Source organism: Oncorhynchus mykiss, chromosome 11, assembly GCF_057628025.1.
Source record: "Oncorhynchus mykiss isolate SJ-2025 chromosome 11, ASM5762802v1, whole genome shotgun sequence".
NCBI classification, from domain to species: domain Eukaryota; kingdom Metazoa; phylum Chordata; class Actinopteri; order Salmoniformes; family Salmonidae; genus Oncorhynchus; species Oncorhynchus mykiss.
Window position 1 is genome coordinate 58,421,943 of NC_143032.1, and position 17,268 is coordinate 58,439,210.

A 17,268-nucleotide genomic window follows, 5' to 3' on the forward strand; every position below is an offset into this window, starting at 1 on the left:
GGTCGAGAGCCATGCGTCCTCCGAAACCGCACTGCTTCTTGACTCAATGCCCATCCAATCCGGAAGCCAGCCGCACCAATATGTCGGAGGAAACACCGTGACCGTGTCAGCGTGCACTGCGCCCGGCCCGCCACAGGAGTCGCTAGTGCGCGGTGAGACAAGGCCAAACCCTCCCTAACCCGGACGACGCTGGGCCAGTTGTGCGCCGCCCCATGGGCCTCCCGGTCACGGCCAGCTGCGACAGAGCCTGGACTCGAACCCAGAATCTCTAGTTGCACAGCTAGCACTGCAATGCCTTAGACCACTGCGCCATTCGGGAGGCAATAGACTCGGGAGGCAATATAATTAACCCCATCACTCCCACCATCTCCATAAAGCCAGTCTGTTTTTATTTGGGGACTCATGAATCAGGCTTTGCATAGGGGTTGGCAGGAGTACATTTTGAAACAACAGAAAATGTAGCAACCGAAATGGTCACAGCTGTTAGCAATAAAGCAGACATAGAAAGAGAGAACTGAAGGGAAAACTGACTTCAGAAACTAGACATAATGTATCCCAATTTAATGAATTCACCCCCGTCCGCTCAACTCACTTTAGAGGGTGATATCTACTAAGCTAACATATGGAATTGTTTTCAGATGGTTATACCATTGATCATTTTGCTATTTTATTTTAGAACCCCTGTATGCATAAACAAAGTATAAAAACATTATTTGATGAAACATTGAATTTGGCCTTACTGCTGTTAACCTATAGAAATGCATTGAATAACACATTCATACATTGGAAAACAGTAAAAAAAACAAATCAAAAGGAAGAATGTTTGTTTTTAAGTGTTTGTCCTGTATCTGAGCGATATGCGAAAGCTAAGGTTATGTTATATATATATATATATATATATATATATATTATATTACATTACATTACATTACATGTTTTGGCACATTCTACCCCATATTCATTTCTACCACCCAGTACCGGGTTACCTTCAGACGACTCTTGTGGAGCCTCTGAGTCTCAGGTTTCGATAGTGAGATCCAAATAGTTACTAGCTCAAACAATTCTGATTCAGTGGATTGCGACCATTGAGCTATTAAGGAAATGGACACAGCGTCCAAGATGACCAACCGTTGTTTTCAACGTACTCTACTCACACTCACATACGCCATTTCGAATTTGCTGCCATCTTTCTAGATCCGGTTTTACTGGGATTACTACGCATGTGGACAGACAGCTGGATCACGCGAACATTCTCCGGGAACTCAGCCAGCTCAGGGAGTGTGCCAAGCATGTGGACAGCTAAACAAACCAACCGCCACTTCCCCCTCGCCAGCTGGGCTCACAACGTCAGAGTATGAATATAAAATGTTCATATCTTCGGCTATGAGTGATGGGGGAGGGCGGCATCAGCGACAATCATTTGAATAATTCAATGCATGTGATGAACAAAGTCTCTTAGGAATTTTCTAATTTGGCTTCTCTATGGGGCCGTCTATGGGAATTGTCTTGCTGGGCCGTAGGTTAGTTAACTATCCTCTGGTAATTCGAAAGCGTGCTTCCAGACCGGAATCCTGGGCCTTGATGCGATGCAGCCCATGCAAAAACAGGAAGTCTCCAGTGTAAACACACAGGGTTTTATTTAATAAAAGGTGTTGATGTCAACAATTTTTAGCGCGGCCACGGACATCGACCTCAGATGTTTTTAACAGAAGGTAAATTAAATATAACCCCTCTTGACAACTCCTCCTCCCAGACTGGCTGACCTCTACTGTTCAGAGCCTGTCCTTGGAGAGTTACAGGCTTGTGATAAGAGCTGTGGTCCGGTGTGACTGGGCTGGGGGCTGGGAGGGAGAACAGAGAGGAATATTGATTCTGTAGACTCTACTTCCTCCTTCACTTAAACCTGAATTAATGTTTAGCTATTCAGGGTGGATGGAACTGAAGTGCATTGTCAGCAAAGTTCTTCAATCATGTCATCTGAGAGATGGGCACAAACAATGATTTCTGCAAAGATATTTGCATTTTCCAAAGATTTTGGCAATATTGTGCAATGTGGCTGATTCATTAGTTTTCTTCTGTGTATATAACGCCATGTGGGTTTTTGTGTGACTTGTTCATGAGTGTGAGGATATTACAGTACACGCTTAGAAAAAAAGGTGCTATCTAGAACCAAAAATAACCCCTTTTTTGTTCCATGTAGAACCCTTTTGGGTTCCCTTTCCACAGAGGTTTCTACATGGAACCAAAAAGAGTTCTCCTATGGGGACAGCCGCAGAACCCTTTTGGAACCCTTTTTTCTAAGAGTGTAAGGTACCCAGCAGGGCGAGGGTAAGCACTGGGGCATGCAGGGGGCACATGAAAGATTTTGGACCCTGACTGCAAACAATGACCAATGTAGTCTTCTTAGGTAGAACTGATTACTGCAGCTCCATTGGCCTGCACTCTCCACCGTAAGATGTTGACGAGAGACAGTGGAAATGACACAGAGACATCAGAAAATGTGGAATGTTGTCATGACTCATGACATTGCCTTCAGCAAAGGATAGCACACAAGAGAAAAAAGCTACAAAATAAAAATGACACTCTATTGCCTATCACACTATAGATGACTGCTGGCTTTAATCACCACTAAGCCTTTCATAATTAACAGTAGGAGTTCTACCTTCAGAAAGCTGTTAATTAGTACACAGGAAGCTAGGCGGAGAGCTCTAGTTTTTTTGTTGACTCTCAGTGAACAAGGCTGCTCTGGTTGCAATTAAGATCTCAAGTCAAGGCATTTGTTTTTAGTTCCCCTCAAATCAATGCATCTGCGAGGGACAGAATCTGGTCAGGACACAAGCAATACTGCCTCGGGACATGACCTACTCAGTCCGATGCCCTTTATCCAATTTTCCAGTGCCCTGACAGGGCTAGTCGGGAGAGAGCTGAGCCCAATTAGAGACAAGGAAAACATTGATGTGGTGACATTAGGGTTGCAAAGCTACTGGTCATTTATCAAACTTACCAGAATCTTCAGTAATTTTGCCATTGATTTCTTGTTAATTACCCATCTTAAAAAATAAAATAAAATGTATCCATATATAGTATGCCACCAGTGTGACGCATATTGACATGGTGCATGTGCATTTTTAAAGTATATTTCATGCTTAAACCCTCATATCAAACACCAATGGTATTCACTAAGTTGCTGGTTTATATTTAGGATAATGTTTTACGTCTTTGTCTTACCTATTATTTTAAAAAATTTAGCATGGTGGCAGCACTTTTCATTTGTTTGTTTAAAACATCACTGGAAATAATTGCATCTGCATCTAGATGAAAGAATGGTACATTCTCAGCAACTTCTCAGTCCTGCCAACACTTTTGATTGCATCCAACACTTCGGATTTGGAAGGAATGTTATATACCAAACTTTCATTAGACCATGGCGCAAACCAAAACGATCATCCAAGGCCAGTAAGAAATCACAAATTAATTGTGGAGATCTTGTAATAACTCCATGCCTTCTCCTATTGAGTGATATCCATCAATGCCCTCCACCTCAGTTTATCACAAACACCATCAAATGGCCTATGCACCTCCTGCAAACGTTGGGTTAAGACTAACTGCAAAGCTTTGGTATGTTTGGAATGCGTGCAGTTGATTAATCTAAAATGCAGCTGTCCTAGTTTTGGGCATGGGGTCAATGAAACTTACCTTCGCTGTCGGTGTGCTGTACCGCGGGGTGTGTGAGCATCGAAGGTGGAGTGGGACCAGAGGACTCACCTAGGATGGAGAGCGCACCAGAGGAGGGGGGCTCCACAGCAGCGCACAGGCCATCAGAGGCGGGGGACGTGGTGGTGAGGACGACAGAGCAGCGGTAGGTGAGCTGGCAATGCGTGCACCTGGGGAGGGGTGCTCCATAGCAGCAGAGGCAGTGCAGCGGGAGTCGGTTACAAGTGGATCGGGAATTCAGCGAGGTTTACATTTAAACGTCAGAAGCCTACTACCGAAGATTGATGAGATATGCCTATTGGTTCGCAAATCAGAGGTGGGTGACTTATGTTTTACAGAGACGGTGGGATTCATCTGTTCGTGACTCAGAAATTGAGATGGGCAATTACTCTGTCAGGAAGGATCGGAATCAGAACGGTGGGGGTTTATTTGCCTTTGTAAGCTCGAATATTGCTTATAAAGTCAGTTTGGATTTAATCGATGATGTGGACATTGTCTGGCTGGATGTCTGGTTTCCCAATAACAAGACGATTTTTGTTGGGTGTGTTACGGCCTGCCAATCAGAATGCATTCTATTAAGGTCTCTAAATTGTCAAACTGTAGTGATTCCCTGGTGAAGGAAATCATTTTGTTAGGTGATTTCAATACTGATGTCTGCAAAATGGATAGCCCGACGTGGATGACTATATTTATGCACTTCTGTATATCATTTGCTCTGACCCAAAAGATAAAAGATCCCACCAGGGTATGTGAAACAGTACAAAGTATGATTGACTTAATATTGATGTCTGATAAATCCAACATTTTTCAGAGTAATAGTAATATATATTTTTATTACATTTTGCACAAGGAGAGTTTTTAAAGATATATTTAGGTGTCACTAAACTGTTAGACAACAGTGTTGAAATGTTTAGGGAGCAAGTGGGTAAACTTGACTGGTCACCTATGCGGGATAGTGTAGGGGTAGACAGTGCCTGGGAAGAGAAATGTAGATTCCTTGATGTGGTGAATGTGATGGCTCCCCTAAGACGGGTCAGGGTAAAGCAGAGATCTAGCCCTTGGTTTAATCATGACATTCTAGACTCAAGAGCAGCCTGATTTTTCTCCTATATAAACGTCACAAATGAAGCACAGAGAAGGATGGATGAAGCTAAGTGGGGTTACTTTGCTGATTTTTAAAATCATTGAGAGCAAAAATTACCCTAAAAAGCTTTGGAAATCATTTTAAGGAACTATGGTGTAGTAGTTCTACCAAAAACAAACTAAACAGTATTGAACTGAACATCAGGGGGAACATTTTATTTGATTTATTTTAACTTCTGTTGCCAGTAAGCTGGTAAGCAAGCTGCCCACCAGTTCTGGTTTGTATGGAAACAATCAAGTCAATAAGTATTATGCAGAGCCAAACGTTCTCTTTTGTAAAGGTAGCAACAGCTAAAATAGCCAGTACACTAGCGAAGCTTAAATGCTCAAAAACCACAGGCCTGGATAATATTCCTGTGAGGTTTCTTAGAGATTCTGCTGAGATTATTACCTATATTGTTAATCTTTCTGTTGAACAAGGCATCTTTCCCAGGGACGAAACAAGCTAAAGCTATACCTCTGTATAAGGTCTGACCCTGGGAATTATAGGCCTGTATCTATCCTCGGTATACCATCAAAGATCCTGGAGAGATTTGTACATAAGCAAATTTATGAATATGTCAACCAAGTCTAATGTATGATTTTCAGTCAGGGTTCAGAGAAACATACAGTGCCTTGCGAAAGTATTCGGCCCCCTTGAACTTTGCGACCTTTTGCCACATTTCAGGCTTCAAACATAAAGATATAAAACTGTATTTTTTTGTGAAGAATCAACAACAAGTGGGACACAATCATGAAGTGGAACGACATTTATTGGATATTTCAAACTTTTTTAACAAATCAAAAACTGAAAAATTGGGCGTGCAAAATTATTCAGCCCCCTTAAGTTAATACTTTGTAGCACCACCTTTTGCTGCGATTACAGCTGTAAGTCGCTTGGGGTATGTCTCTATCAGTTTTGCACATCGAGAGACTGACATTTTTTCCCATTCCTCCTTGCAAAACAGCTCGAGCTCAGTGAGGTTGGATGGAGAGCATTTGTGAACAGCAGTTTTCAGTTCTTTCCACAGATTCTCGATTGGATTCAGGTCTGGACTTTGACTTGGCCATTCTAACACCTGGATATGTTTATTTTTGAACCATTCCATTGTAGATTTTGCTTTATGTTTTGGATCATTGTCTTGTTGGAAGACAAATCTCCATCCCAGTCTCAGGTCTTTTGCAGACTCCATCAGGTTTTCTTCCAGAATGGTCCTGTATTTGGCTCCATCCATCTTCCCATCAATTTTAACCATCTTCCCTGTCCCTGCTGAAGAAAAGCAGGCCCAAACCATGATGCTGCCACCACCATGTTTGACAGTGGGGATGGTGTTCAGCTGTGTTGCTTTTACGCCAAACATAACGTTTTGCATTGTTGCCAGAAAGTTACATTTTGGTTTCATCTGACCGGAGCACCTTCTTCCACAGTTTGGTGTGTCTCCCAGGTGGCTTGTGGCAAACTTTAAACGACACTTTTTATGGATATCTTTAAGAAATGTCTTTCTTCTTGCCACTCTTCCATAAAGGCCAGATTTGTGCAATATACGACTGATTGTTGTCCTATGGACAGAGTCTCCCACCTCAGCTGTAGATCTCTGCAGTTCATCCAGAGTGATCATGGGCCTCTTGGCTGCATCTCTGATCAGTCTTCTCCTTGTATGAGCTGAAAGTTTAGAGGGACGGCCAGGTCTTGGTAGATTTGCAGTGGTCTGATACTCCTTCCATTTCAATATTATCGCTTGCACAGTGCTCCTTGGGATGTTTAAAGCTTGGGAAATCTTTTTGTATCCAAATCCGGCTTTAAACTTCTTCACAACAGTATCTCGGACCTGCCTGGTGTGTTCCTTGTTCTTCATGATGCTCTCTGCGCTTTTAACGGACCTCTGAGACTTATCACAGTGCAGGTGCATTTATACGGAGACTTGATTACACACAGGTGGATTGTATTTATCATCATTAGTCATTTAGGTCAACATTGGATCATTCAGAGATCCTCACTGAACTTCTGGAGAGAGTTTGCTGCACTGAAAGTAGAGGGGCTGAATAATTTTGCACGCCCAATTTTTCAGTTTTTGATTTGTTAAAAAAGTTTGAAATATACAATAAATGTCGTTCCACTTCATGATTGTGTCCCACTTGTTGTTGATTCTTCACAAAAAAATACAGTTTTATATCTTTATGTTTGAAGCCTGAAATGTGGCAAAAGGTCGCAAAGTTCAAGGGGGCCGAATACTTTCGCAAGGCACTGTATTCATATTCACATCTACTTTACTTGACTGACTTCATCAGGAAAGAGATTGATGAGGGAAATCTGTGTGGAATGGTACTGCTTGACCAACAGAAGGCCTTTGATACAGTTAACCACTGTCTCCTAATCTCCAAACTAGAGGCACTAGGGTTAAGCAGCATCCCTATAGGCTAGGTAAAGTCCTATTTGTCAGGTAGGGAGCAAGTGGAAGAGGTTAGTGGTTCACTGTCTCTGACAAAACCAATGAGTTTTGGCATTCCGCAAGGAAGCGTGCTTGGGCCTCTACTGTTATAAACGATATGAACGATGCTTGTTCTTGCCGTCTTTTCCTTTATGCGGATGACTATACATTTATGTTGTCTCATAAAAGTACAAATATGTTGGAGAGCATACTTAGCACAGAGCTTACTAACATTAGCAAATGGTTTAGAGATGATACACTGCACTTAAGTAAAACTGACGCAGTTATTTTTGGGTCCAGACCTAAATTGTGCAGGTCCTCTGAAATCAGAGTGGAGTTAGGGGGTGAGGTGCTGACTACTAAAATCTCTGTTAGCTACCTGTGAGCATGGCCACTAAAGTGCTAGGGAAGGTTAAGGCGGCCAGGACTGCGTTTTTGGCTAAAAAGTCCAAGTGGTTTGACAAGGACTCCATGAATGTTAGCCACTGCCCTCATTCAATGCCATTTTGACTACGCTAGTACTTCCTGGTTTGGGGGCTTATCTAAGCTTCTGAAGGGGAAGCTTCAGATTGCCCAGAACAAGCTGATCAGGGTAGTACTGAAAGTGAGTCCATGGACTAGGTTTGGTTTACAGGAGTATTTATGGTTCTGCGCCCAGATGTCTAACTGATTACTTCCTCCATATTAGGGATGCACACTCACTCACTTCAGGTGTTGCAAATGTGTGCTTATACAGGTTCAGGAGTAATGCTGGGAAAGGTATTTTCTTGTATACTAGAGCCTCGGAGAGGAATTGCCTCTGCCCATAAAAACTGTCCAGTGTGGGCAGCTTTAAAAATAAAGTAAAAAAACTGTTTGATGCCTTCTGCCCATTTAGAATGTACCATACGATGTAATTGTAATGATAAGATATGTTCTTCTGCTTTGTTTTTGTTTTATAATCATCTCGCTGTCATACTGTGTTCAACAATGTTGGATCTTGCCTAGCCATCTTGTCTCAAGAAGACCACAATGGAAATAAGTCCCAGACTTTATCCTCAATGATTTTACTTATGTGCATTTATGGCTTTAAGTTTTGTATGTGCCTGTTTTTTAAAATGTTTGAATTAATAAACTAAACACTAGATGTCTTGTGATAATTACATACAATCCTTATAAGATACCATAATTCTGGTAGTCAGCAGTAGACATCCTAATAGCGTTCCAGAAACGTGTAGAATCTATCCCAAGGTGCATTGAAGCTGTTCTGGCTTGTGGTGACGCAACACCCTATTAAGACACTTTTATGTTGCCGTTTCCTAATGTTCCAAACCACTGGCTATTGTTTAGAATATAAATGCATGAATATTAAATCATAGGTACTCTCTGATCTTTGTCCTTTTAAGGATTAGGACTTTGACATTGTTTAGCATGGGATAGCATCACAAATATCTTCTTTTTAGAATTTTTTTTTGCAGCAAGGATATTTCTTTGGATTTAGCGCTGACACTATGCAGACATGAATCATGAGGGGAATCAGAGAATGTGTGTTTGTCTCCCCAACCCAGCGATATGAAACAGAAGTGTAGACGACGGACAATGTACATGGTTGGTTGCCATAATGTAGGAACATCTAGTGTAGCAATCAGTCCATTCCACGTTGTTATGCCTCCAGATTTATTTTATTTAACAGCAAATTCAACTGACCAGCTCACCTGACAAAGCAATAAAATAAAAGTGTGTCAGTGGAGGCTGCTGAGGGGAGGACAGCTCATAATAATGGCTGGAACGGCGCGAATGGAATGGCAGCAAACGTGCTTGACGTATTTGATACCATTCTACTGATTCCGCTCCAGCCATTACCACGAGCCCGTCCTTCCCAATTTAAGGTTTTACCAACCTCCTGTGATGTGTCTTGTCACTGGTGTCTGTGGAACATCAATGTGACTGACTTTCCTAATTTTAATCCTGAGCTCTGTCTCTCAAGCCACTTTTATACCTGGTTCTAACATGCGTCATTTGCCCTGATCTTGTCCTCATTCTGATGTGCCCACAATTTTTGTCAGGTGTAGTTAAAAGACACATTGGGAACTGATTTTGATCAGATCTTATAAGTATAAATGGGCAAGATGAAGGACTCATGTTAGCGGCAGATATAAACAGGGCTTTAGATATGTATGGAGACTGGATAATGCATACCTTTTTAATGCCTTTTACTATGAAGCACACCACCGCTACAACAGACCAGTGGATTCAGAAGTAGTACATTGCGTTTTTCTCACCTTGTCTCTGTCTTACGTTTCAGGGCCGATGCATGAACTTCACCCGGGTCAAATTCAATCCTTCTCCTCGCTACCCCCACTACAACCATCACTCAGCCCCCATCTACACACCTCCAAGAGGATCTAGTCCACCGCCTCCCCAAGGCATGCTCCCCCCTCCCCCCAACAGCCCCCCAGCATCCCCTTCACCATCCTCCACCTCCACACTGCCCTCAACACCCCCTCCTTTTTTTACCATTACACCTCCACCTTACACTCCTCCTCCAACTCGAGCCCTTCCTCCAACCACTCTGTATATATCCCCTCCTCCTATGTGCCCCCCCTCCCCTCCACCACCTGCATCCCCAACCGGCGCTCTACCCCCTCCACCAGGACGAGGCTCCCTGCCACCACCTCCTACCCGCCCACCACCATGCCCATCTGTAGATCCTCAGTAGTGATTGGAAGAGAGAGGGACACGGGATGACTAGGACAAGGAAGATCAACAGGAATTTGTCCTGTCTCCCCTAAGTCTTTGACTGTCCCCTCATTCCACTGCCAGTCAGGATATCTGTGTGGCTCACACCACAAACAACCAGCTGATGACCTGTCAACTATTTGTCTACAGTGGCCCATGTACACATCTAGGTCAACAGTACAAAGATAAGTTGTACTTAAGGTTCTACAGACGTCTCCTGATGGACAGCTTTCCTCATAGAAATACGTCTATGTTGTCCATAGATGGCCAGGTCTGTTACCTTGTCAAGGTCATGAGGGCTAAGCTCATCTCTTCCATTCTAGAACCAACAAGAATGGATGGATATCATCGTGACAAAGCAAAGCCAAGTGTTGGATGTTTGCCTCTTTTTCAAAAAAATTAAGGTTCTAGAGAGTTGGTATTATATTAGGTATTATATTCAGAAAAGAATGGAGAGATGTCTCCAAATGACATTCCAATAATGTATCAGTCTGAATTTTATACATTTAATATTTGTTTCTCACAGACAAATGAGTTATTATGAGCAGCGGAATGATTTTTTGCCAGTGGTAGTTTTCTTTAGAGATTAGCCAAACTAAATCCAGTAAATGTAATATCTCAATGAATCCCAACGTCCCAGTGCCAATCACCCTGCTGCACTGCACAATTGTCAAGTCAATGGCAGGTATGCATAATGTCAGCATAGAGGATGATTTAGTGCCTTATTGAGCCTTTAAAAATGGGCAGTGTAGTTAATGTGATTTTTCCAGGTTTTTTTTGTATTTTTAGTATTCTACACTAATGTCGAAAGTACACTCTGAAATGATTATAATGTCCTTTTTGTGTAAGAACTGATAAACCTTTTTTTTTTTTTTATCTACACACCCACACGATCAGTCTGAGCATTTCAATGGCAAAAGGAGGCTCAGGGAAATACATGATAGAACATACAGTACCAGTCAAAAGCTTGGACACACCTAGTTATTCCAGGGTTTTTCTTTGTTTACTATTTTCTACATTGTAGAATAATAGTGAAGACATCAAAACTATTAAATAACACATGGAATCATGTAGTAACCAAAAAAAGTGTTAAACAAATCAAAATATATTTGAGATTCTTCAAAGTAGCCACCCTTTGCCAAGAGTGCAAAGCTGTCAAAGGCATTCTCTCAACCAGCTTCATGATGTAGTCACATGCAATGCATTTCAATTAACAGATGTGCCTTGTTAATTTGTGGAATTACTTTCCTTAATGCGTTTGTGCCAATCAGTTGTGTTGTGACAAGGTAGGGGTGGAATACAGAAGATAGCCCTATTTCGTAAAAGGCCAAGTCCATATTACGGCAAGAACAGCTAAAATAAGCAAAGAGAAACGCCAGTCCGTCATTACTTTAAGTCAATGTGAAAAATTAAGAACTTTGAAAGGTTCCTCAAGTGCAGTCGCAAAAACCATCAAGGGTTATGATGAAACTGGCTCTCATGGGGACGCCAGAGGAAAGGAAGACCCAGAGTCACCTCTGCTGCAGAGGATAAGTTCATTAGAGTTAATTGCACCTCAGATCGCAGACCAAATAAATGCATCACAGAGTTCAAGTAACAGACAGATCTCAACATCAACTGTTAAGAGGAGACTGCGTGAATAAGACCTTCATGGTCGAATTGCTGCAAAGAAACCACTACTGAACAAGAAGACGAGACTTGCTTGGGCCAAGAAACACAAGCAATGGACATTAGACTGGTGGAAATCTGTTCTTTGGTCTGATGAGTCCAAATTTTAGATTTTTGGTTCCAACCTCCGTGTCTTTATGAGACGCAGAGTAGGTGAATGGATGATCTCTGCATGTGTGGTTCCCACGGTGAAGCATGGAAGAGGCGTGATTGTGTGGGGGTGCTTTGTTGGTGACACTGTCAGCGATTTTTTTTAGAACTCAAGGCACACATAACCAGCATGGCTACCACAGCATTCTGCAGCCATATGCCATCCCTTCTGATTTGCACTTAGTGGGACTATTGTTTGTTTTTGAACAGGACAATGACCCAACACACCTCCAGGCTGTGTAAGGGCTATTTGACCAAGAAGGAGAGTGATGGAGTGCTGCATCAGATGACCTGGCCTGCACAATCACCTGACCTCAACCCAATTGAGATGGTTTGGGATGAGTTGGACTGCAGAGTGAAGGAAAAGCAGCCAACAAGTGCTCAGCATATGTGGGAACTCCTTCAAGAGGTTTGTAAAAGCATTCCATGTGAAGCTGGTTCAGAGAATGCCAAGAGTGTGCAAAGATGTCATTAAGGTAAAGTCTGGCTACTTTTTTAGGAATTTCAAATATATTTTTATTTGTTTAATTATTTTTTTTTGGTTACTACATGATTCCATATGTGTTATTTCATAGTTTGATGTTTTTGCTATTATTCTACAATGTAGAAAATAGTAAAAATAAAGAGAAACCCTTGAATAGTGTATGTAGGTATTTCCAAACGTTTGACTGGTACTGTATATTTGGAGTTATTTTCAATAAACACACAGTGATTTATTAGACATACATTGATGATATAAAATTCAAAAGACTGCATGGGGGCTTTAATTAAAAACACAATGTTATCTGAGAGCAATTACATTCCCGTGGTTTAAGTAATTTGTTAATGCATGTAACAGTGTGTGATTAATTAATGGGTGTTTGTTAGTTTATCATTCATAACATTTTTTTTTTATACATTGTGTACAAATGTCTGTGTCTTTGTATTGTTCACTCAGCATTGGAGTATGGTAGTCACAGTGAACAAATTCATTATTGCAAATAAATGAACGTAAATGTGTGCAAACAAGTCCTCACAATTATATGAAATTCCTGTCAGCAGTATCAATGGTTAATGTGACATAGTTGGGTTTCATTTTGTATACGCTATATATACAAAAGTTTGTGGACACCCCTTCAAATGAGTGGATATGGATATTTCAGCCACACCCGTTGCTAACAGATGTATAAAATCGTGCACACAGCCATGCAATCTTGATAGACAAACATTGGCAGGAGAATGGCCTTACTGAAGAGCTCAGTGACTTTCAACGTGGCATCGTCATAGGATGTCACCTTAACAAGTCAGTCAAATTTCTGCCCCGCTAGAGTTTCCCTGGTCAACTGTAAGTGCTGTTATTGTGAAGTGGAAAGGTCTAGGAGCAACAACAGCTCAGCCACGAAGTGGTAGGCCACACAAGCTCACAGAATGGGGCCACCAAGTGCTGAAGCGTGTAAAAAATTGTCTGTCCATGGATGCAACACCTACTACTGAGTTGCAAAACTCACTAAAGAGTTCCAAACTGCATCTGGAAGAAACATAAGCACAAGAACTGCTCATCGGGAGCTTCATTAAATGGGTTTCCATGGGTTTCCATGGCTGAGCAGCATCAATGCAAGCATCGGCTGGAGTGGTGTAAAGCTTGCTGCTATTGGACTCTGGAGCAGTGGAAATGAGATTCTCTAGAGTGATGGATCATGCTTCACCATCTGGCAGTCTGACGGACAAATACGCTACCTGCCCTAATGCATAGTGTCAACTGTAATGTTTGGTGAAGGAGTAATAATGGTCTGGGGCTGTTTCATGGTTCGGGCTAGGCCTCTTAGTTCCAGTGAAGGGAAATCTTAATGCTATAGCATACAATGCCATTCTAGACGACCAACTCCATATTAATCTCCATGATTTAGGAATGAGATGTTCGAAGAGCAGGTGTCCACATACCTTTGGTAGTGTAAATTGAATCAATAAAATTGCTGACAAACATATCCTTGGCCTTACAGTAGATTCTTCAAGCTGTGCCTTTCAGGGTTCACATGGTATTTTGTCATTGTTGCTCCTTACAATTTCTTGACCAAAAAGACCATAGTGTATTGAAGGTAAGCCTCTAAACCAGGCTATGACGACTTCACCCATTGATACTAACATGCTGACTAGACCGCTCGCGCCATCGTGCGCCTGATGATTTTGTCCACTCACACCTGATCAGAACACGCAGGTTGAAATATCAAAACGAACTCTGAACCAACTACATTAATTTGGGGACAGGTCAAAAAGCATTAAAAAAGTATTGCAATTTAGCTAAATACAGTGCCTTGTGAAAGTATTCGGCCCCCTTGAACTTTGCGACCTTTTGCCACATTTCAGGCTTCAAACATAAAGATATAAAACTGTATTTTTTTGTGAAGAATCAACAACAAGTGGGACACAATCATGAAGTGGAACGACATTTATTGGATATTTCAAACTTTTTTAACAAATCAAAAACTGAAAAATTGGGCGTGCAAAATTATTCAGCCCCCTTAAGTTAATACTTTGTAGCGCCACCTTTTGCTGCGATTACAGCTGTAAGTCGCTTGGGGTATGTCTCTATCAGTTTTGCACATCGAGAGACATTTTTTCCCATTCCTCCTTGCAAAACAGCTCGAGCTCAGTGAGGTTGGATGGAGAGCATTTGTGAACAGCAGTTTTCAGTTCTTTCCACAGATTCTCGATTGGATTCAGGTCTGGACTTTGACTTGGCCATTCTAACACCTGGATATGTTTATTTTTGAACCATTCCATTGTAGATTTTGCTTTATGTTTTGGATCATTGTCTTGTTGGAAGACAAATCTCCGTCCCAGTCTCAGGTCTTTTGCAGACTCCATCAGGTTTTCTTCCAGAATGGTCCTGTATTTGGCTCCATCCATCTTCCCATCAATTTTAACCATCTTCCCTGTCCCTGATGAAGAAAAGCAGGCCCAAACCATGATGCTGCCACCACCATGTTTGACAGTGGGGATGGTGTGTTCAGCTGTGTTGCTTTTACGCCAAACATAACGTTTTGCATTGTTGCCAAAAAGTTCAATTTTGGTTTCATCTGACCAGAGCACCTTCTTCCACATGTTTGGTGTGTCTCCCAGGTGGCTTGTGGCAAACTTTAAACGACACTTTTTATGGATATCTTTAAGAAATGGCTTTCTTCTTGCCACTCTTCCATAAAGGCCAGATTTGTGCAATATACAACTGATTGTTGTCCTAAGGACAGAGTCTCCCACCTCAGCTGTAGATCTCTGCAGTTCATCCAGAGTGATCATGGGGTCTGATCTGGTCTGATACTCCTTCCATTTCAATATTATCGCTTGCACAGTGCTCCTTGGGATGTTTAAAGCTTGGGAAATCTTTTTGTATCCAAATCCGGCTTTAAACTTCTTCACAACAGTATCTCGGACCTGCTTGGTGTGTTCCTTGTTCTTCATGATGCTCTCTGCGCTTTTAACGGACCTCTGAGAATATCACAGTGCAGGTGCATTTATACGGAGACTTGATTACACAAAGGTGGATTGTATTTATCATCATTAGTCATTTAGGTCAACATTGGATCATTCAGAGATCCTCACTGAACTTCTGGAGAGAGTTTGCTGCACTGAAAGTAAAGGGGCTGAATAATTTTGCACGCCCAATTTTTCAGTTTTTGATTTGTTAAAAAAGTTTGAAATATCCAATAAATGTCGTTCCACTTCATGATTGTGTCCCACTTGATGTTGATTCTTCACAAAAAAATACAGTTTTATATCTTTATGTTTGAAGCCTGAAATGTGGCAAAAGGTCGCAAAGTTCAAGGGGGCCGAATACTTTCGCAAGGCACTGTAGCTTGCTGTTGCTAGCGAATTTATCCTGGGATATAATCATTGGGTTGTTATTTGACCTGAAGTTTCTCTACTCTGACAATTAATCCACAGATAAAAGGGTTTATTTGAAAGATGAACTGAGGTCCACCTGCCCAGGGACTGCGGTTGAAAATTAGCCGGCTGGCTAAAACCGGCACTTTTACTGAAACGTTGATTAATGTGCACTGTCCCTGTAAAAATAAAACAAACTCAAATAATAAACTCAATCTCTCCTCCTTCAGGCTTATTTTCCTTCTTTGGACTTTATATGGTGGTTGGCAATCAACTTTAAGGTGTATTACCACCACCAACTGGACTGGAATGTGGACCTCAGTTCATCTTTCAATCACCCACGTGGGACGAAACAAGCTAAAGTTATACCTCTGTATAAGGGGATAAAGTCTGACCCTGGGAATTATAGGCCTGCATCTATCCTCAGTATACCATCAAAGATCCTGGAGAGATTTGTACATAAAAACCAATGAGGAGATGGGAGAGGCAGAACTTGCAGCGTGTCAAGCGTCACAAATAGAACCAAGTTCCTGGTTACGCACACACTCGTTGACGCGTGCAAGCAGTGTGGGTGCAATGATTGAATAACCTGTATGTGTTCATTTATATTGCAATGCTCGCACACACAACGTGAGCGGTGTGGTCAGCATGTAAGTCTTAGGCAGTCTATGGGCCAAAAGATTTAATGCACCAGTGGTATTATGTAACACTTCCTCTTGCCAGTAGGAGATAATGAGTCTTACGTAAACACACTTGATGGAACTACAGTGGCTTGCAAAAGTATTCACCCCTGGGCATTTTTCCTATTTTGTTGCCTTTACAACCTGGAATTAAAATAGATTTTTTTGAGGGGTTGTATCATTTGATTTACACAACATGCCTACCACTTTGAAGATGCAAATGTTTTTATTGTGAAACAAACAAGAAACAAGACAAAAAAATTAAAACTAGAGACTGCATAACTATTCACCCCGAAAGTCAATACTTTGTAGAGACACCTTTTGCAGCAATTACAGCTGCAAGTCTAGTTGACCCTAATAGAGCAAATTTAAAAAACAAAGACAAGCAACAAAGCGCAAAAAACATATAAAAACTATATACAAATAAAGAGGGAAAAACCACTTCCCTCACAACCTCCCTTGCCAAAGCATCTCCCCAACTGAGATGCTAGCAAAACCCTAAATGCAAAAAAAAGTTTTGAGTAAAGCATGATAACTCTTACACCGTGCTACCTGAGATTTGTGACCAATTAACAAGAGTAAACCAGCCATGCATAGAGTCTAAGGAAAACTAACCTCGGTTAAGAGTGATTTAAGAGCAATAAAAGTGGAAAAACTGCAACTGAACCATGAAAACAGCCAGATATTGGCATTTGAGGCGGCTTAGAACAAAGTAAAATAGTAATGATACAAATAACAAGCAATAAAGTGAGTGGAATAAAGAATATATATATATATATATATATATATATATATATATATAAATATATGCATATCTGCATTGTATCACATTATAGTGGGGAGGCAACTGTATACTCACCAACATGGGTTGGTAATGAAAAGAAAAAATAACGACATTCAAGTGTCAATGAACCCAGAAAAGTTGGTTA

General features: G+C 41.4%; 1 protein-coding gene across 2 annotated transcripts in view; it reads left to right on the top strand.

Annotated features, from left to right (window-relative positions):
- LOC110536021 (anthrax toxin receptor 1) overlaps window positions 1–12,806 on the top strand; it is a 50,989-nt gene extending 38,183 nt beyond the window's left edge. For both annotated transcript variants that reach the window (XM_090190620.1, XM_036935855.2), the window contains exon 18: window positions 9,550–12,806. In XM_090190620.1, coding sequence (XP_090046746.1) covers window positions 9,550–9,963 — 414 coding nt within the window. In that variant the 3' untranslated portion in view covers window positions 9,964–12,806. The remainder of the gene's footprint in view (window positions 1–9,549) is intronic.
- The last annotated feature ends 4,462 nt before the right edge of the window (window positions 12,807–17,268 follow it).